Genomic DNA, 22401 nt, shown 5'->3' with positions numbered 1-22401 from the left:
ATCAGCAAGTGTGATGGACTGATTAACCAGGGGATGAAATGAACTCAAGGAAGAAGAAGTACCTGTCATGTGGTTGGAGGCTCCAGAATCAATGATCCAGGAGTTGGACCTAGTAAGAAAGGATGCAGGGGAGCTACCTGACTAGGCAAAAGTCGCAGTCTGTGGGTGGCTGGTAGACCTGAGACGCTGTAACTCATCAAAGTCGGCACGAGACATAAGTACCCCATCACCCTGCGGGCCAGTGCCGGGTGGAACAGAAGCAGAGGAGGTCTCAGAAGCATCTGGTGCAGCAAGCTATGCGGTACGGCCAAAAGGAGTCTCTGAGGAAGGACGGAGCTCAGGGTGTAGCACATAGCAACTCTCCATATAATGGCCGTCACGATGACAATGCGAGCAATATGAGCGTGGGTGGCCACCACGGCCTGCAGGAATATCACGGCCGCCACCACGACCACCGTGACCAAAGTCACGACCACGACCACTGCCAAAGGTGCCTCCACCACGTGTAGCACGATCACCTACACCGTAGGCAGCAGTAGCACTAATATCGGGGGAAGGAGCCGAAACAGAGTCACTCATAGTACACTGCTGGGCATGTAAGTAAACCTCCTGAAGAGGGGCATCGTGTCAGACCTAAAAATCTGCTGACGAAGGTGCATGTACTCAGGGCCCAAAGTCTCAAGGAACTGAACGGCACGTATCTGATCACGATGTTGAGTGACCTCGGTCAAACCAGTGGTAAGAGGCATAAGAACATCTAACTGCTGGCAATGTGAAACAAACTGACTGTAGTAAGTCGAGAGAGGAGTGTCGCCGCGACGGAGATTCATCCACTTAGAATAGGTGGAGCAGATCCGAGATACGTTGCCCTTCCCGGAGAAAGTAGTAGCAGTATGATCCCAAACCTGGCGAGAAGTGGGAAGGTGAATCATGGTCCCCGGCAATCTCAGGAGACGTACTCTACCAGAGAAGGGTACGAATAAGGGCATCATCCTGTTCTCACTCCTCATAAGTGGGATCAGTAGAAGGAGGGGGGTCACGACGAAGAATAGAGATCTTCCCCCTGGCAATCAGATAGGTTTTCACAGCCACTTTCCAATTCATGTAATTGGATCCATCAAGCCTCACTGTGGGCATAGGAGGAAAAGAGCCATCCATTGAAGAAGACGAGGGAATGTAGGATGAAGATGATGATGGGCGAGTCGAAGAAATAGTAGTCCTAGAGGGCTTTATGCGAGAAGGATCCACAATGATTGGGCTATCCATAATTAAATAGGCGAAGGTAGGAAATCAACAGACGAAAAAGTAATATGCCGGGAGGAAATAAAAAAAGAGAAGTCAATTAAGGAGATGGCGGCTCCTGAGGGAGACTAATGAGAAATAGGGCATGAGAGAAACCCTTGATGTCATGAAGAAGAAACGTGATAGAGAGAAATGAGATAGGAGCCGCGGAGAATAAGAAGAAAGAGAATAGCTTAGGAGTTTAAGCCATGGGAGAAGAGAGGGGAAAGAAAGATGACAAATCTAGGTCAAGAAAAAAAAGGGGGTTAGGGAATTCACAGTTGGTGGGTTGGGGTAGAGAGGAATGGTGTGAGAGTGGGGTTGGGTAGAGGAGAATTTCACGCGGGGGGGTGGGGGGTGAGATTTCTAGGATATAGAAATGTTTTTTTTTTTTTTTTGGGTACTGTAGCGGGTTACTGTAGCGGTTTACTGTAGCAGGGAATGGAGGGGTTAGGGGAAAGAGAAGAGGGGCAGTGGGAGGAGGAGGAGAAGGGAAAGGAAGAGGGGGGGGGGGATGGGAGGCGAGGGCAGGGAGAGAGAGGTGTTAGGGTTAGGGTTAGGGTTAGGGATGGAGAAGATGGAGGTTGAGGTTGATGGAGAAGAGAGGATTAGAAATCCTAAGGCTCTGATACCATGTTAGAAGAGATTGAGAGGAGAAGAAGTGAGTTAGGGCATCTCCCCCTCACTTATGTATTTATATAATAAGAGATGTGCAGAAGACCAATCTGCCCATAGGCATATACACACACCAACAACCTTCGTGGATGTTTCAAGTTTTCAAAACACTTATACCTTTGGATAGTTATCAGATGAGAATATTCTGTGTTATCACCATGCTGGTCTGCAAATCATTTTTTAGAAAAATAGAGTTTGATTTGTTTCTCTATTTTTTTTGCTTATTTTAGTTTTTAACTTTTAATTAAAATGGGTTCAGGCTTGATTGCTCGCACAATCAACTTAAAGAACTCCCAAGCTCCCTCGGAAGATGCTCGGATTTGTCAGATCTTAAGGTATTCGCTTACGTTTTAGATTGCTTGTTTCTAGTTGTTCTTGTGCTTAAGTTTAACTAATTAATCTATTCATGTTAAATATTTGTATATGGACCTTTCTGAGTGACCATTGTCATAGCTCGAGTTGCACTTTTGATGGACATTGAGCAAGAATTTATTTCAAAGTCAACATGACTTGCACTATGGTTTAGCTAAGGGCCTATTTGCTTAGAAAGAGATGTCGGGCAGGGAAAAATATTTCCGTCTTCTATCCATTTCCTATGTTTGGTAATGCTTGGAAAGGCCTAGGTGGGAAATTTAGAGCTGTTTTTTCTAGCAAAGTTTCCAACCTATATGATTTATTTTTCTAGCTGGGATTGCGTAAAAGGATATCATGTTCCTCTCTCGCTCTTCACGCTCTCACCCTCCCACTCTTCACGACGGTTCTCCCTCTATGTCCTTTTGTGTGACCCTCTCTCCAATGTTGTGTTGCCGAACTCCCTCACCGCTAGAGTAGCAGATTTCAGTCAGACACCTCTCTCTCTCTCTCTCTCTCTCTCTCTCTGGTCGAGATTTGCTCTGAATGTGGGCCTCTCCACACGTAGAATTTTTTTTATAGGGTACGATATTTGGACTTTTATGATATTTTTTAACTCATTAATATACTTGTGAGCCTCATTGGTTTTTCTGTTGGCCTCTCCACGTGGGCTCCACTATTAGATCACTCGTTAGTATACATGAGGGACCCATTTGTAGATTAGTCATTGTTATACTTGTGGGGCCCATTTATCCTTATGTGATATGTTATTACTTGAGAAATAGTGATGGAAAATGGTGGAAATGAATAAAATTCCCATGAAAATCCTTTTTGGCTGAAATTCTCCATCGAACCAACGAGGCCCAAGTGAATTGTGAAGTTTTCTTATTGTTAGAATAAGGAGAAGAGGAAAGAAGAAGAGTGAGGGAGAAGATGGTGAGATTCTCCACTTGGGAGCTCTCACATGTAAATGATGTATATATAAACCCAAAGTAGGGCAACCTTGAGTACAAAGACTACCATACCCCTCACTTATACACATAATGACTTAACTGCCCTTACACTCTTCAACACTCTCGCTCAAGTTGGAGTGTATATACTATGGAACTCCAGCTTGTTACAAAGAAACTACAACAAACAACCAAAAACAACCATACAACAAAAAAGCATAATAAGCTTCATACACACATCCAGCTTGGTATAACAGTCCTCAAGCTGGTGTGGTGAATACATAACGAAATGCATAATAAAAAGTAGCAACGACCACAGTGAACAACATCGAGATCAATGGCCATAAAAAAAGGAGCAGCTCCCCCTGAAGTAGCACAACGACGAGAGTGATCAAACATGGCCTCCCCTGAATGAAAGCACGACGAACAAATCCGCATATCAACGAGCAACGAAGGCATCATGCTAAGAACCAGCAACAGTCCAACAAGCAAAATAGGCGCACCAAAGGCGCTCACAACGAGTAACGACGAAGCACCAGGAGCGGGAATACTAGCTAAGTAGCACAACGCCAAGAGAAGATAACCACCGATGGGGAGACTATTGAAGACCAGGTCGACGGGGAAACCGTCGCTCGGAGAGAAAAAAAAGAAGGAAACCAACAAACGATGGGGAAACCATCGTATGGAGAACATGAACATCGTTGCCTGAAGAGAGGTCAACAGGGAAATCGTTACCTGAAAAGAGCCCACCAATGATGGGTTATCGTCTAGAAAGAAGGTCGACGGGGAATCTGTCGCCTGAATAGAGCCAACCAACGATGGGGACACCATTGTTTGGAAGGAAGGTCGATGGCATGAATAACGTCGCCTGAAGAGAGCCGACCAACGATGGGGATACCATCGCCCGGAGAACCGACCAACGATGGGGAAACCATCGCCCGGTGAGACTAGGTCGTCGGGGACACCGTCGCCTGTGAACCGACCAACGACGGGGATACCATCGCCCGGTGAGCAGACCAACGATGGGGATACCATCGTCTGGAAAGATAAGGCATAAAGGCGGAAAAATAAGATGAATGCGTAAAAGCTACACAAGAGGAACCGACGAACAAGGCGAAGAACATAAAGAGAACACAACAACACTCCCCCTCGGGTGAGACTACATGAGCCTAGAGATGACAACACATGAAAAGTCGACAAGAAGAGAAGAAGACAAGTCAACATTATTAAGGAAGACAAGAAGGAAGACAACACAAAGACAACACTAACACTCCCCCCTTAAGAAAAGACGACAAAGAACTATATGAAAACACTCCCCCTCTAGTTGAAGGTCAAATACCTTCAACTTGCAAAAAAAAAGAAGACAATCAAGGCACCAAACCTCTCTTGGACATTTTATCAAACACTTGGTGTGCGCTTTTGACATGAACACAAAAGACATAGAAGACTATGGAATGAAAGAGATGACAACAAAACAACAACAAAACAAGGATACAACCATCCATGGAACTACACTACACTCCCCTCAAGTCGAGGCCAAAGGCCTTCAACTTGCAACGAAAAGACGACCTTCAACACACAATATCTCTCTTGGACATTTTAACAAACACATGGCGTGCACCTTTGAGATCAACACAAACACCATAAGAAACAACGAATAGAGAGAGATAGAACAAGAATGGGGATCAAGTAGAAGGGGATGAGACTCAAAACATGAAGGAAGGAACGGATTTAAAACATAAAGAGAGGGTGGGGACCTAGAAAGACACCAACAATGGATAAGAACAAAAAAGAACAAGATTTATGGAGACAAGAACAAAAGAAATAACAAGAAAGAGATTTTTGGATGGAGAAAAGAGAAGAAAAGAATATACGAGAGGGGTCTTTTGTGTTTTTTTTTGTTTGGAAAAAAAGTTGAATTTACAAATGATATTTACAAAAGGAAAATGGGGTTTAGGGACTCACAAGGAGTGAAGGTGTAGGGAGCCATAAGAAAAAGGGTTTAGGGTTTGGAGTAGAGACTTGGGGTTGTGAGTGGAGAAAGGGGTGTTGGCGTGAGACGAAACGAGACGGGGGAGAGGGTTTGAGACAAGACGAGGGAGAAAGGGGTGTTGGTAGCGAGAGAGAGAGATGGTGGCGTGGATGCTTGAAACTCCTATTCTTCTTCTTTCTTCCCTAAGGATCTTGCTCTGATACCATGTTAGAATAAGGAGAAGAGGAAAGAAGAGTGAGGGAGAAGACGGTGAGATTCTCCACTAGGGAGCTCTCACATGTAAATGATGTATATATAAGCCCAAAGTAGGGCAACCTTGAGTATAAAGACTACCATACCCCTCATTTATACACATAATGACATAACTGCCCTTACACTCTTCAACACTTATCATGGAATTCTATTAATTTGTTAAGACTTCAACTAAGCGAATCGCCATTAGGATCAATCTCGCCATAGTTTTAAAACTCCCCTGCGCCATTGTGGACTCCCCTGAGTCGACTTCCTTTTACCTTGGTTGTATTCCGCGTTATGCTGCTGCATTCCGTGTTTTGCCCCACAGAATCAATAAAAAATCCTTTGACTCTCCTTAATTATGACCGCGCCGACTAGGGGTGGTCATTCGGTTATAACCATGGTTTTAAATTTCGACCGAAATCCGAAATTTCGGGTTTCGGTGGAGACCGACACCGAAATGGTCATTTATTTTGACGGTTTTTTTTTTAAAAAAAATATTAATTTAATATTTCACAGAAAATTCGACCGAAATTACCGAAATTTAATATTGAATAAAATATTAGTTTCGGGTTTGGTACCAGATTTCGACCGAAATTTTGAAATTTCAAGGTTCGAAACCGGTACCGAAACCGAAATTTTAAACCTTGGCGGTTATAACCAAACCGAATGACCCGAAAATTAGTAACCGAAATATATTCGGTTAGTTGAATCTCGTAACCGAAACCGTAACCGAAGTTATTTATACCCGAACCTAACTGAAACCGAAATTTTAGTTCGGTTATTCGGTTAGTTCGGTATAACCGAATCAATAGGAAGAAAAACTCAAAAACAGAGCATTAGCTGCAAGTTAGCACAACAAAACCCTATTTCAATTGGGGAAAAAAAGAAGTCATTCATCGAGTCATTGATTCATAGGGGAAAAACAAAGCATTAGCACAAATGATAGGGAAAAAACAAAACCCTATTTCAATTGAGGAAAAAAGAGACCCTAAATCTCAATGTTGAAATCAATGTTGAAATCAAACAAACCACTTTCGAAATCAAAACCTAAACCCTAAATAACAATCCACATGGACCACATCCAAAGGACCAAAGCCCTAAAGCTAAAATGCACACAAACCCTAGAAATAAAAGGCAACACCCCTTAGTCTTGACCGGTGTTGGAGACTTGGAGTTTGAGGCCGGAGGTGGAGAGACTGAGAGAGAAGAAGAACACTAGAAGAGAGGCACCGTCTGCAACTTGCTACTACTTGCAAAAACCCAAAAATGGCAAAATCCAAACGTGTCTGTGAGAGAGAGTGAGAGACTCGAGAGTTTGAGAGAGAAGAAGAAGAGGTTGCGTCGAATCGTAGACCTGAGAAAGGTATAAAGCGAAGAAGAAAGTAGGTTTGCTGAGAGGAGTTGAGAAAAACCCTAAAAACGCAGAGCAACATGAAATTGCAATCGACTTTAAGACTTTCGCCTTTGGGCATTGGGCTTTGACTCTTTAGTCTTTGTGTAAAACTAAAAATTTCGACTCACTAATACACCCCTATTTGGCTATCTTTTCGTATTTTAGTATTAAAAATCATGAAAGGGGGCTGTCCAAAGCAACAAAACGAGGGGTGTGATGAATAAACTCTTACATTATTTTCGTTTTTGTATGTGGGAATGACTGGTACGTTGAAGCTTTTTAGTAAGGACGATAGGGCTATCTATTCTATTTAATGGGCTAACAATAGTAGGACCAGTACTTATGCTACCATCTTCATTTAATGCACTCGATGAGACCTTCTCTAGTGTATTTGAAAGGCTAGGGTCTGAGCGCTTGGCAGGAGAGCTACAAGGAGGGCAGGAAATTTCAACTTTTGATTTTTCAATAGAAAGATCTATTGCATTAAATGCTGCAAGATCACAACCAGAAAAAGAGGGGAAGAGCAGAACTAGGCAGTACTCTAGCATCAGGGATTACCAAGGTCAGCAGCTGTGGTGATATTCACGCCTGAAACGGTACACTGGGCTTTTGAAATAGAAGCATAGGATTCTTTGGGTAATAAATGCAAGTCAGCAGACCTAGAGCTGGGATCTAGAGTTTGACTATCTAAGCTTTTTGGAGACACCACCTCTGATAAGGGTTCGAAGTTTGACTATCTAGGCTTTTTGGAGACACCACTTGGAGAAAAACTCTTACAAGTTACAAAATTTTCGTTTTTGTAAGCGTACAAAATTACAAATCGGTTTTTCGGTTAGACTGAATGTATTGATGCCTATAACCGAAACCGATAACCGAAAAAATCAGGATTTGGAAACCGAAACCGAATTTTTTTCCGGTTCGGTCGGTTCGGTCGGTTCGATCGGTTATGACCGATTAATGAACACCCCTAGTGTCGACCGAGTACTCAGCCGCGTCGTGCCGAGTTGTCTAGGATTTTCTTTGGTCGCATTCCCCACCGCATCCGCCTTTTTAAACACTGAATCCCACCTATCAACATTGGTTCCCATATGGGGACGTGTTTGTAACCGGGATTTTTGATCTTGTAGAACATCATGAACCAACCCACATGGAAATTAATCAAGAGCAACGAAATGCACATTCCTGCATGTGCTTAGAGAGGCTAATGAGGTTTCTGATTCATTGACCATAGATGGGTTAAAAAAGCGAGTCAAACTGCTCTTGTTATAAGTTGTTATTTCCTGGTTATGATTATTTTCAAAATCTGATACTAGAGCTCAGTGAGCTTGGTAACATCCCTTGCAATCTGAAAATTTGACGTGTTTCTACTTTCTTCATAGGCATCTCACAATTCCATAGCCAGACTGCCAGAAGATTTATCAAACTGTTCCAAATTGATTAAATTGGATTTGGAGGTATTTATCAATTGTTCTAAATTTTGTCAGTGTGGTTGTTTATTTTTCTCACACGCCATAATACTCACAGTTAGGTCTTATAGTGCCTCAAGTATTTAACTTTTCTGCGGTTTATGCCAGGGAAACAAGCTGACTATGTTATCTGAAAATATGATTGCATCATGGACCATGCTTACTGAACTCAATGCTGGTAAACATTTTCAAACTATCAAATCAGGTTCGCATGATTCTTTTTTTGTTGGTTCTACATACCATGAATTCTGTCCTTGTTTTTGTTTCAGCCAAAAATTTGCTTGAAAGTATTCCGGATAATATGGGAATCCTTTCGCAACTTATTCGCCTTGACTTACATCAGAATCGTAAGTGAGATCTATGCATTAACTTTCTGTTTCTAGTGATTTTACGTAGACCGTTTACATTGTTTTAAGCTTGTGGAATTACACTTTCTTAATGCACCAGTTGTGGTACCTCCTGTTCCAATGGCTCAGCTTCCTGATGTTTTGGTTACATATGTCCGTATCTACAGGTATTTCATCAATCCCATCATCAATCATGGGTTGCCATTCTCTTGCAGAGTTCTATATGGGGTTGGTTTTTCTTCATTCTTTATTGCATGCTTTCTTTGTTGATATTAATATCACAGTTTATGGTTTCTTCTGTCTGTACCTTTGATATTTGTTCCGCATTCATGACTTTACATTTCAGAAACAATAGACTATCTTCATTACAGCCGGGGATTGGGGCACTTTCTCGCCTTGGAACTTTAGATCTTCACTCAAATCAGGTGCTTAAATTGTTTTTTGTTTTTTTTCCCTTTTTTTTCATCTTAAGTGTTAGTGCCATTTGAAAAACAATCATGTTAAGTGTTAACAGAAGAGGAAAGATATGATATTTTAGTTTTATGAGATTACTGCAACTACAGACATTTTTCATGTGTCCCTTTAATTTGATTTTCCTTAAGTTCTAATTTTCATCTCTGTGTGGCTGACAAAGTAACCACTCACCAATTCAACTCTGAATTTGCTTGCCCAACTTGGATTGCCGATTCCCAAACTTTTTCTTGTCTTTTTTTTTCTCTAAATATTTAATGTTTACTTTGCTACGTTCCAATATTCCTTTAATTTTCAATTTTTCATATTTTTTATGCTTTTTGTACACTGTCTCTTATCTTTCTAGTAGTGAAGTGTTGTGAAGAGATTTCTTGGGATGCCAATCCTTGAAGCTACATTGTAAAGGTCTAAAGACAAGACCTTTTACCAAGAAGGCAGCCAAGAGATTGGTTCTTGTAACAAAGTGTTTGACATTAATATTTTGTATTAAATTCTTTCATTTAGCTGGATCATGAAAGGAGGTTTGTCCTATTTGACCAGTCAGAGCCACCAATTTAACATTTGTGCTTGCCAATACTAGTTCAATTCACAAGGTTGCAATCCATATTCCCTATCAGAAATATGTGCTGTTTTTGACTTTTTCTACCAACTTCTGTTCATTTTCTTTTTCCATGTGTTGGGTCTGTGTCAATCAATGACAAAGGCTTTTCATAAAACCATGGATGGTGGTTTAGCACTCAATTCTGTTTCCAGTATGACTTCATGCATGTCTTACCATTTCCAGTATTAGTTCACATTCTCCTCCATTCCCAATGCATGAACATTCGCTCTCTTGAACCGAAGGGAGATTTTTAAGAAATATTTCTTAAAGAGGGCCACTTCATTTTTCTGTCGGGGCATGGAAGGAGAATTTAGTTCACTTTTTTTTTTTTTTTTCTGGTGAGATTGATTTGCATATCTTACCATTCCAGTATTAGTTCACTTTCTCCATTCCCAGTTCATGAGCCTTCGCTCTCTTAGACCGAAAATACACTTTTAAGAACTATTTCTTAAAGGGGGCCACTTCAGTTTTCTGTGGGAGCATGGGAGGAGATTCAGGAGAATATGGGCCCCTCTTGTTTTGTCTGGTGAGATTGATGCACCTATGACATGACAAGTGCGGTGTCAGTGTCACTGCCCCATATCATGTCAAGGATGTGACTTTTCCCTTTCCTATATTGTATCTTTTCTCTTTAGAAATGTGTACTTTCAGCATACCATTATATTGATTTTTTTTTCATACTGATGGTACTAAATGGGAGAAGGAATCGCAAACTTGTAACATAGATTTTGTTATAATGGATGCAGCTGAAGGAGTATCCAGTGGAGGCATGCAAACTTCGTCTATCGGTCCTCGATTTGTCGAATAATTCATTGTCTGGATTGCCAGCTGAGATCGGTAGGTTGACAGTCATCAGTTACTAATTGTGGTTTACTTCTGTCGTAGTTGAATGCAATGCAATTTTTACTGGATTCTCTTGAGACTGAAAGGTTCTCAAAAGCAATATGAAACTCTGATGGATGACCATTCTGTACCCCATAAAAATTCAATACTGATTTATTATTCATGCTAAATAATTGGATCTCTAACTACTTTTAGCATATCATTTTCACAGTTAAGGATAATATTGTTATTTTGTTTTCTTCTATTTCATCTTACCTTTTTCTTTACCTAGTGTGAAGTGTGAACTTCTCTTGCCTGAATATGTTCATGCAAGAGGATGGACCAAGGCCTTAATTGGCGGGGTCGTGCCTCCGGTGCTGATGCTTTGAAGAAATTAGAGTGCTCATAGCAAGCCCAAGCTCAGTAAACATTAGCATGGGATACCATCATTGGATTTTGGTCTTATTATGTTGGCCTTCGGGATCGGAGTAATGATTAACAGGGACAGTCAGGGGCATTCGTATTTCATAGTCAGAGGTGAATTTCTTGGATTTATGAAAGACAAACAACTGCGAAAGCATTTGCCAAGGATGTTTTCATTAATCAAGAAGGAAAGTTGGGGGCCCGAAGACGATCAGTCCTAGTCTCAACCATAAACGATGCCGACTAGGGATCAGCGAAGCAGGAATTACATTAAAAAAAAATCCAAGATAATCAAACTGCATAGAAATACAATATGATCCCTTCAGGATGGTAATTTTAAGGGGGTAGAGTACTTGGGAGAAACTCCAATGTTAGTGCAGTACTCTGAAAGGTATTCTTGCTCACGGGTACAAATACATTGGATACGATCGTTTGTAGGAACAGTTGCATTTGGTATATTTCTTTAGATTTATAGATAGGAATTTTGATGCAGTTTTTCATGTTCCAAATGAAAAAACAGTGATAGGAGGTTTTGCATTAGAACTGAGATGCATCATGCGTGCGTGCATGTATTGAGTCTGAGTTGTTCTTTCCATTTAACTGATCAATTGTGGGACAGAAGAATTACCTCTTTATTTGTTTGTCCGTATGTCCTTCATACATAGTCTACTTCTAGTTTAGGCTACAGTCATAGATGCAGTTTCTTCACTTATTATGCCTTTTAAGTGTTGCTCAATGCTCACTTTTCGTTTCTGTCACAGATGCGTAGGTTTTAAGGGCCTAAGGTTGTTTGTTAGTGTGATTGGTCCTGACTTACATCCATGTGTGGATTGTATGATTGGCTGTGTTTTGATTTCAGTTTTGTGCCACACTTTCTCCTTTTCTGTCCTAACTCCTAACCTTCTCAATTTAATTGTGGTTATTGTTTATTTGGATAGAAAATATCCCTCAAATAATTGATTGGTGGCTGCATGTGAGTGTATGTTAATGTAACTTCTAGGAAAATACTTGTCCATTTCCAAATATTATGAGTTCGTAAACCTTTCGAAAGAGATTGATAAAATACAACAGATCTTAAAATCATGCCTGATCGGGAGCCTTAAGCAATCTGGGGGGTGCTTGGAAGATATATGGAAGTGGGCTAAATGGTTCTAGGACCTTCCCACTTTACCAAAACCATCCATTCTAGCGCCTAAAGAAATTCTTTTTATGTTCGAAGAGGAGAATATGGCGGCTAATCTAAAGAAAAGGGGGGAAAGGCTTATGGCCATTATTTAACTTCTCTCAGAGAATGGACTTCAGATTACCAGCAAGGAGCTAAAGCTATATGGGTTAGATTTACGGGAATCCTACTCCACGTGTAGGCCACCTCAACGGTGGAAGCTTTGGGGACGATATTTGGTACAGTTCTTGAAACATACATGAAGGGATATCATGAGGATTGTATGACTTTTGCATCGGCAAAAATTGTTGCTCCGGCATGGAAAATCCCAAAAATGCTCGTGGATCTTTGGGTCAGGGATAGTTGCTTCAAAATAGGGGTTGAAGCTATTGATCCCCAGCCGGCGATTTTCGAAGAGGATGTTGCAGATCCTCGGACCCCAGGGCAAGAAACATCCACTCGTGTCCAATCTATGAAGATGGGTTGGGATATGAAACGGAGTGGGGAGGAGTTTGTTCCGGTGCAAGCCATTGCCGGAATGAATAAGGGGAAGATGCCGGTGCCTTGTTCGGCTCATTCCAGTGATCCAGCAGACGCTAGAAAGAAGACCGTTGTACCTATTGCAACGTGGCAGCCACGTGCTCGGATTTCGGGTGATATTGATCTTAATCATCATTCAGGGGTTCAGACGGAGTTTTCAAAATTCAAATTTCAAAGGCTTTCGTTAGGCCCAGCTGGGAAAGTGACAAGACGGGACATCATCGCTGAGATGTGTACTGATTCCAGAGATAAAGCTACTCAACGGAAAAAGACCATTCCGCCCTTCGTACCGGCAAGACTACAAAAAAAAGTCTGCCGAGCCCTGAGTATCCTAAAACAAGGATTGAAGCAATCTGATCACTCAGGAAGGATTGCAAAGGGAAGAAACTATTGACGGGGCCCGCAAAAGAAGACGACAACTCTTAGTCACGTTCTGGGTGAGAAATGCCTTAACGGTTTCTCTGCAAGCCAAAATAATCAGTCCAAACATCTTTTCTCTGAAGACAATCCTCATTTTGCATGGGAACCTTATAGGATTCCTCCTTGCCTTAGAGAGGCGGGTCTAAGGCCGGCGAGGGATTCTTGCCTGAGGAGAAGTTGAAGCCCTGGGAATACTCATCGCCACTCCCAATGAAGATAGGCCACTGGAACATTAGGGGATTAAGGGAAGACATAAAATTTCGTGCGATGAAGAACTTCATCTCCCAAGGTCGGTTAGACTTGGTGGCCATCATCGAGTCCAAGTTAATGGGGGTGGGGGTAACTGACGTCACCATCAACAAGACATGGGGCAGGAACTAGCTAGAATGGGTTGCAAAGGATGCGGTGGGTACAGCAGGGGGAATTGTAGTAATTTGGAGAGAAGGTAGATTTCGACGAGAGGAGGTCAGGGTGGGGAGATTTTCGATTTCGATTATTTTCTACTCTACTGACTGGAATGAGAAATGGTTGCTTACGATCGTGTATGGACCAGTTAGAGCCTCAGAGAGAAGAGAGCTCTGGCAAGATTTGAACAACATCTGAGACTCTTGGCAGGGCCCGTGGATAATTGGTAGAGACTTCAATACGATCAGATTTCCATAAGAAAAGAGTACAACTACAAGAATTACAACCAAAATGAGAAATTTCTCGAATTTCATTCAAACCCATGAATTGCTAGACATCCCATTAAATGGGGCGAGGTTTACCTAGTCCAATAACCAAGAACGTCTGGTATTGTCAATTGATCGTGTCCTCCTCACCCGAGAATGGGAGGAATGTTTCCCCCTAATTTCTCAGACGGCGCTCCCAAGATCCGAGTTCGACCATAATGCAATCATATTGGAACTTTCAAATTTCTCGGGGGGCCCCGGCCATTCAAGTTTGATTTAGACCTGCTGGAGGTACTAGGGTTTGAGGAAAAGGTCAAGTTATGGTGGGAAGAAATCGAGATCAGCGGTTGGAAAGGATATATTCTGTGCTAGAAATTGAAGGGCCTCAAATCCAAAATCAAAGAATGGCAAAAGGTTATTGACGAAGAAACTACACAGAGGAGAGAGGTGATCTCCAACAGTTTAGCGTCTTTGGAAAGCAGGGAGGAGGAAGGCCCTTTGTCAGAGGAGGATCAATTGGACCGCCTGGAATTATTGAATGAAAACGAGATGATCCTGCGAAGAGAAGAAATTCGATGGAGGCAAAAATCACGCGCTCTGTGGCTTAAGGCAGGGGACATGAACTCAAAGTTTTTTCACCGTACAGCCAACTCTCGAAGGAGAATCAATTTGATTAACTACTTAAAGTATGGAGATTCAATAATCGACGACCCAAATCTTATTAAAGCCAAAATTGTAGAATTTTATTCGGGGCTTTATTCCAGATCAGTGGAGTGGCGTCTTAAGGTGGAGGGCGTTCAATTCAAACGAATTTCACTCAGTCAGAGAGCCAATTTGCATCGAAACTTCACAGAGGAAGAAGTTGAACAAGCCATATTTTCAATGGCTGGGGATAAGGCTCCGGGCCCGGATGGCTTCCCCATGGCTTTTTTTCAGCGTTTTTGGAGCACTCTTAAAGGGGACACTATGGCTTTCTTCCAGGAGTTCCAGCAGAGGGGTATCATTAAAGAAGCTGCAAAGGCAACTTTCATTGCTCTAATCCCATAATCCCAAAAAAGGAAGGGGTCATTGGGATCATGGACTTTCGCCCAATCAGCCTTATGCATAGTGTCCCCAAAATCGTGGCCAAGCTACTTGCAAGAAGAGTGAAAAATCTCATGAGGGATATTACATTACAATTCCAGGGGGCCTTTGTTGAATCGAGGCAAATCTTGGATGGTGTTCTAATTGCCAATAAACTCATCGACTTAGTGAAAAGAAGTGGGCGCTCGGGTCTCGTATTAAAAATTGACATAGAAAAGGCGTATGATCATGTAGACTGGGATTCGGTCCAAAGTGGAGGAAGTGGGTTAGAGCAAGGTTGCCAGGGCGGGATTCGAAAACGGGATTCGATTCGGGATTCGAAAGCGGGATTCGAAGGTTCCAAGGATGGTTGGGAGCGGGATTCGATTTTTCGCAGGGGATTCGCCGGGGATTCGTCGGGGAGTGGTCGGAGAGCGATAAAAAATTAATAAAAGATAAAATTTAAGGAAAAATACCTGAAAATCAAAATCTAAGCATTCAACTGTATACCATTAAATATAAACATGATTCTCCAAATACCGAAATTAATCAAATTATAACAGTTTTTCATTCAGGAGCCAGGAGGCTCAGGACTCCACCATTAAACAAAAAATTCAGTTTCCAAAAAGCGAAATATCAAAATTATTACAGAATTTCTCCAGTATTTCCAAATAAAAAGAAATAAAGTTGGGCTTTTCTCATTCCCTTCGAATAAATATGATCAGTTCGTCCTCTTCCTTCTACATTTTCTGTAAAGGAAAAGTTTAAATAAATGAATTAATATTTATAAGACTAATATCTTCACTGGAAAATTGAAAGTGTTAAAGATTTTGTACCTCCCCTTGTACGTTCTCCACGACCCAGGAAACTAGTAATACAACCTTGAGTGTTGGATGGTCGTCCAATTTCAAGTTCCGAGCTACTGACCACTCTTGGAGTCCCAGATCCTGCAGCTTCGTCATTGTCGTCTAAATCACGAATAGTGAGTGAAGGACTTGAAGGTAATGACTGAGATGACGCACGAAATGTAGAAGGTCTAAGGAAATCATCATCAAGATCCTGCCATCGCATATCCTCAATTCTGATAGAGGAGTCATCCATAACCGAGAGCTCTGGGTTGATGTCCCATTTTCTATTTGGTCCTTTGTATGCAGCCGCATTATATCTAAATAATAGATTCCAAATTAAATAAATAATTTGACATAAGTAATGAAAAACAATTATTACATGCAAAAACGAAACAAACTTAAACCTGGATAGGAGTCGAAGATTTGAGTGGATGTACATAAGGGTATCAGCACGATGTGAATTTAAGCGGTTACGCTTTACATTGTGAATGAAGCTATACGTGCTCCATACTCTCTCTGCAGAAGATGTGATGATAGGCTGTGAGAGAATTTTGATGGCCACTGACTGTAACTCTGGTACATGACTTCCATGAAAGTTCCACCATTTGGTCACACACACATTGGGATCTTTCGCATCCTCCCTGGCAAATTTATTGGAAAACCTTCCAACCCTTCCTATGAAATCATATAACTGACGTCTAATCGTACCACTCATCTCATCATCAGGGGAGAGATCCTTAATGGCTTCATATACAGCATCCATGATTTCAGGGTCTTTATCTGAAAATAAAATTGAATAATCGATCAGTTGGTAACATAAATGAAGATAAATCTTAGTTGTAAATTCCGTTTCGGTCGCCATTTCGTTTTGGCCACCGAAACGGAATTTCGGTGGGATTTCGGTGCATTTCGGTCGAAACTTTTCGTTCACAAAAAAAAATATTAAAAAATATGAGAAAAATCCAAAAAAATAAAAAATCAATAGAAAAAGATGAAAAACTAATAAATAGTCCAAAATATGTGTCCCAAAAGGCATATTCATTACTTAAACACATAAAGTCTTGCACAAGTCCAACTGATAGTCTGATACTTAGAAAAACATAAAAAAAAAGAGATACATGAAAGTGAAACATAGACAATAGCTAGTAGCAACAACTCTCAGTTATCATAACCCGGATGATCATACTCAATGTCTTCTTCGTCGTCGTCGTTGCCGCCGTCATCACCACCTGGACCACCAGTAGGGACATCTTCTTCAAGAGGCATGAGAAAGTCGTCGTCGTCGTCCCCGGCCCCAACCACAGCAGTAGGTGCTTCAAGATTTTCCCACCCAATGTCTTCCGGCGTGAATATGACATCTTCTTCTTCTGCAACCCAATCCATCATGACATCCAGATGGGTCTATGCTCAAAGGGTCACTAGTGGTAGATGATTTCCTCAACAAGTCCCTGAAAAGGAAAACATTAAGTTTAATGTCAAAGGTTAAACTTAAAAGCTTAAAGTGATGAGGTGAGAGTTGAAAACATTATATTACGTTGTATACCTTTCTCGAAACTTAAGATTGTAATGGACAAACACCAAGTCATCTAATCTCTGGTGCTCCAACCTATTTCTCTTTGCAGAGAATGTGTTAGAAGGTGCTCCAATTCGTTTCACATCCAGTCGCACTGCAGGTCTGACTGAGGATTCTGATCGCAAAGGTCTGTAATTCTTCCACGTCACCTTCGAATTGATTCCACCATGCAACTGTAAAGTAACAAATAGTAAAGCATTATTTGTTGAGAAACTGAAAGTTAAAATGAATTATACTTAATTAAACAAACAACTCAAATATACCTGGTCCCAACTTCGTTCGGTTGCGGATTGCAAGCTTCATTCCAAACATACCCTTAGCCTCTCGATAATCCTCAATCTGATTGGTGATGAGGTCTTGTGTACCTTCATCAGGTATCAGTCGAGTGATGCATGCCAACAAGCCTCTGGTTACTTCACTGTGCCTAGAGAATGTAGGAGTGAAAAATAGAGCAGGGTTAAGAAAATATCCTGCTGCATGGAGGGGACTGTGGAGTTGCCTATCCCATCTTTGGTCGATGATCCTCCAGATGGGATTGTAATATGATTTTCTCTTTAACCTCTCCTTGATGTTCTCTTTGGCCTTATCCATGGCCTCATATAGGTAACCCATCGCCGGTTTGTCCTGCCGATCTACCAAACGCAGCACTCTCACTAAAGGCTCACTGATGTTTAGAATGTACTTGCATTGGTCCCAAAAAGATTTACCCAACACAGTACTAACTACCCCTTCACTCAGTGGGTGTTGGACAAACCTACTAGTACTATACTCATCAGACACAAACATCTGCTGAAGTGCTTTCCGATTCAACACCAGACTTTGTATGCTAATGAAATTGGTAGCAAATCTGGTTGCAGCAGGGCGGCACAACTCCTTCCCACCTGTGAACTTCTTCCTCATCAAATTCAAGAGGCTTCCATGGTTGTAGATGAACTTTGTAATCGTCCGAGCCCTCTCAATTGTGGTTGCTATGTGAGGAAATACAGTCGGTTTGCATAGATGCTCCAAGATGAGATCTAAGCAATGAGCTGCGCACGGAGTCCAGAAGAATGTACCAAACGCGGCTTCTAGTCTTTTCCCAGCAGCTTTGTAACTTGGCTCACTGTCAGTTGATTAGGGAACGTTGTTTGGTGTCTGTCCATCCATCTGCCATAATGCTACAGCCAGTGTATCTCCATGACATCTTAATCTCCTCCAAGTAGTTGTTTACCTCATCCACTGTATTCTTCAAAATGGGACCCCTTGAAACATGATAAGTAGGTGCCTTATAACCCGAACCCACGGCATTCACAACATCAAACATAGGTTGTCAGAAAGGTGAATTGGCAACGTATGCCAACCGCCATGTCTGCTCTATCCATTGTTTCTTTAGTAGCCAAAGCACTTTTAATGCTTGGCTGGGCTCCAGGGGTTGTTCGTGCTGCAAAGAAATTCCTGATCCCTCCTGTGATTCCCTTCTTCTTCCTTTTTGTACCACTCGGTTCTATAAGAACTTCCTTACCTCTTCGTTTAGGAAATTGTGTGCCAATGTCTTCTTCATCCCGCTCTTCTTCTTCATCTGGTGTGCCATAAAAATCTCCAACCTCTGCTCTGGATAGGCTCATCCTAGCCCTTTTCTTTTCTCTTTGCATCTAAAAGTTGCTTCATTCGATATTTTACATCTTCAGTCACTTTTTTGCATGATGCTACTTCACCAGGAACAACCGCTAAATGTTCTTTCAAGCGAGTTATACCTCCACCCGATATGACTTTGCCACAGAATATGCAAGTTACTTTATTTTTTTGACCCGGAACCAATGTACCGTAAGCCCATGCCGGGTCATCCGATCTAGCGAGTGCCGAACCAATAGAGGATGCTCCTGCAGAACGTCCCGAGCCCGACCCACTCATTCTGAAATGAAGTAGAAGAAGGGGAAAAATGAATTAGAAGAAAGAAAATTGAAACAAATTACAAAAAATGAAGTAGAAGGGGACAAATGAAGTAAGAAATAAAAGAAAAGAAATGGAAAGAAATAAAGAGAACCTTGAGGTTGAACTTGAGATGAAAAGAAGAAGAAAAAATTAGCCTTCACTCACTTGAAATAAGCCTTTGGAAATAGTTCTTGACTTCTTGTAGTGGTAAGTTGAATGTATGCCTTCCCTTTGCTCCAAAATAGATTTGGATTGAGTTGAAGAAGAGGGTAGACTTGTAGGAAATTTTGTAGAATAGATAATGTAAGTGAAAGTAGAGAAAGAAGGAGAGAAAGAAAGAAAATCACTTATGTGAAGGTGGAGGATAAGAAGATAGGGAAAAGGCTATTTATAGAGTTTTTAATTGATTGTGCATTTAAAAATGACTAAAATACCCTTCCCTACAGCTATAAACGGTCACATTTTGAGGTTAAAACCAAAAAGAGCCGTTCCAGGGGCATTGTCGTAAATTCTGCAAAATCCAATCAAATTAGCCGTTATTTTGAATTTCGGACGAAATTCAAAATTTCGTCCATTTCGTCCGAAATCCGGAATTTCCGTCAATTTCGAACGAAATTGACCGAAATTTCGGACGAAACGAAATTTTGCAGATTTCGTTTCGTTTTCGTTCTGAAAACGAAATGTTTCGTCCATTTCGGACGAAACGAAACGAAATTTATAACTATGAGATAAATACAATTACATTATGAAAATTCACAATATGAGAAGCAATTACATACCTGGGGTGATTCGTTTACCACCGCCTGGTGCTGGAATATTGAGATATGCAGGGCCATAATATTTTGGAGTGAGTACATGAGCCAAGGCATGCATTCGAATAGTCATCTTCCCCCATCGTCCCACCACAATACCATGAATATTCTTGTACATGTCAGGCACATCTTTCAAGTTATCTTTTATTTGTCCTAACATATTGTCCATGCCTTCGTACACTTCTGATATCAGACAACCTTCCTGGTTAGTGAACTTAATCATTTTATAGATGGGCTTCGTAATTAATAATGCTAATTTTATGTTCGTCCAAAATTCATCAGAGACTACACAAGTAGTTGTCATCTCGCCTCTCTCTATCATCACTTTGTCGGTGCAAGCATTCAACCAATCTTTCCAAGAATCTGTTAATACTGTCATCTGCAATGCCTCCCTTACATCGAGAAGTCTCTTAAGTGTAGTATAATGAGTTGCAAATCTAGTCTTCGCAACTTTCAGCAACTCAAACTTCGAATTGCTTCTAAATATAGCAAGAGCTTGTGAATGATTGGTAATATATTTGACGACATCCTTGCAGGAACGGTAAGTCTCTCCAATCCAACCTAGGTGGTTATGCTTGGTCAAGTCTTTGAATATCAAATTTAATGTGTGAACCACACAAGGAGACCAAAATATGTGGGGAAAAACTTTATTAACTTCTGTCCCAGCAAGCTTGCAATTGGCTGCATTATCTGTTAGCACTTGCACAACATTAAGAGGCCCTACTTCTTGAATGGCATCAAACAAAAACTTTGCAATGTTTTTCCCTGATTTCTCGACGGCAGAGAAGTCGTGCGCATAGAGAAACATTGAACCGAACATATTCGATGCCAGTACATTAATCAGGGCTTTGTTCTTCACGTTTGTCCATCCATCAGAGACAATAGAAAGCCCATGTTCAGGCCATTTTTCTCTCAGGACACCTAGATCTCTTGTTACATTCTCTTTCTCATGGTCCAATAAAGTTGTTCTTGCTTTCTCATAAGAGGGCAACTTGTATTCAGGCACAAAATTGGCGGCAGTTATCATCTCTTGAAAATATGGAGATCGGAGGACGTTAAAGGGAATCCCATTGGCGGCCAAAAATCGTAGCACTTTATGATCAACATCGTCTCTATCCTTTGCTCTAAAAGACTTGCCAATTGGTGATTCACCAACCTTACTTGAAGAAGTCGCAGCAGAGCTGGAAGACTTGGCAAGCATGTCTAATCGTGATTTCTTCAGTGGCAGTCTCCCAGGTAAATTCTCCGCTCTTTGGACTTGGCTTCTGATGTGCTCTTGTAATTGTTTGTCTTTTGCAACTGCATTGCAATATGCTATTCCTTGACCTTGACCTCTTGGTGCTTTCACAAGGTGTGCGTTCACCCTTGTATAAGTCCCAGTGTAAACCTTCTTACAGTGCTTACATTTCCACTTTTTGGTTCCCCCATGTCCTTTGCTAGCTTTTCTTTCCTTTGACTACATGTGACCATAAAACTGTCGCTGACCTTGCGTTCGGACCCAACACTATGTCCTCGTCATAATCTTCTTCTACATATTCTTCATCATAGTTGTATTCTAGGTCCCCTTCAAAAACTATGTCATCATCACCTACACCTTGGCCTAGAAATTCTTGGTCGACAGTCTCGTCCATCTTTCCTCAATTGCCTCTGACAAAATGAAATTGTAAAATATTTGAATAGTATGATAGTTATTTTCTACTGTGAGTGTCTTACATGCATGCATGCAAGGGTATGCAGCGGTAGGCTCAGGGTTGGGTTTCCATGGGAATTCCCGAGAGTATTCACTATTTTGCAGGGGTAGGGTCAGGGTTGGGTTTCCCGTGGTGCAGTGTCGAATCCATTGGATTTATATCCAACTGACCGTCTTACGTGGGAATTCCCGAGGGTATTCACTATTTTGCAGGGGTAGGGTCAGGGTTGGGTTTCCCGTGGCGCAGTGTCGAATCCATTGGATTTATATCCAACAGAACGTCTTACCTGGGAATTCCGAGGGTATTCACTATTTTACAGGGATAGGGTCAGGGTTGGGTTTCTCGTGGCGCAGTGTCGAATCCATTGGATTTATATCCAACAGACCGTCTTACGTGGGAATTCCCGAGGGTATTCACTATTTTGCAGGGGTAGGGTCAGGGTTGGGTTTCCCGTGGCGCAGTGTCGAATCCATTGGATTTATATCCAATAAAGTTAACTACCATTACATAAGCCCTATTTGAGAATACAAAATAGTAATAAACTAATTAACTATTACATAGATTTGTTACCCGTTCAGCAAAATACATCATCAAAATACAAATAAATCACCCCCTTGCACTGCTCCTAGAAGCAGCATTTGACTCAGGAGCACCACTTGCCTCACCAGTCCCATACCATTCCCAAAAATAATTGTTCACCT

General features: G+C 41.4%; 1 protein-coding gene across 3 annotated transcripts in view; it reads left to right on the top strand.

Annotated features, from left to right (window-relative positions):
• Positions 1 to 22401, top strand: part of LOC143857241 (plant intracellular Ras-group-related LRR protein 6-like) — a 65991-nt gene that overhangs the window by 10443 nt on the left and 33147 nt on the right. For 2 of the 3 annotated variants that reach the window (XR_013238536.1, XM_077367660.1), the window contains exons 5-11: positions 2216 to 2291; positions 8260 to 8334; positions 8455 to 8524; positions 8616 to 8693; positions 8794 to 8860; positions 9040 to 9118; positions 10512 to 10602. Coding sequence is in view for 2 of the 3 variants with exons in the window: in XM_077367660.1 (XP_077223775.1) it covers positions 2216 to 2291; positions 8260 to 8334; positions 8455 to 8524; positions 8616 to 8693; positions 8794 to 8860; positions 9040 to 9118; positions 10512 to 10602 (536 nt within the window). In the remaining variant the exon portion in view is untranslated. Of the gene's footprint in view, positions 1 to 2215; positions 2292 to 8259; positions 8335 to 8454; positions 8525 to 8615; positions 8694 to 8793; positions 8922 to 9039; positions 9119 to 10511; positions 10603 to 22401 lie in introns of all 3 variants that reach the window. The other variant, XM_077367661.1, reaches the window with a different exon arrangement.

The sequence above is a fragment of the Tasmannia lanceolata genome, unplaced genomic scaffold (genome assembly GCF_043159265.1).
Source record: "Tasmannia lanceolata isolate RefF3 unplaced genomic scaffold, GAP_Taslan_0.1 ptg000024l, whole genome shotgun sequence".
Taxonomy (NCBI): Eukaryota; Viridiplantae; Streptophyta; class Magnoliopsida; order Canellales; family Winteraceae; genus Tasmannia; species Tasmannia lanceolata.
The sequence above is the reverse complement of the archived record's forward strand: the minus strand, read 5'-3'. Positions and strand labels throughout refer to the sequence as shown.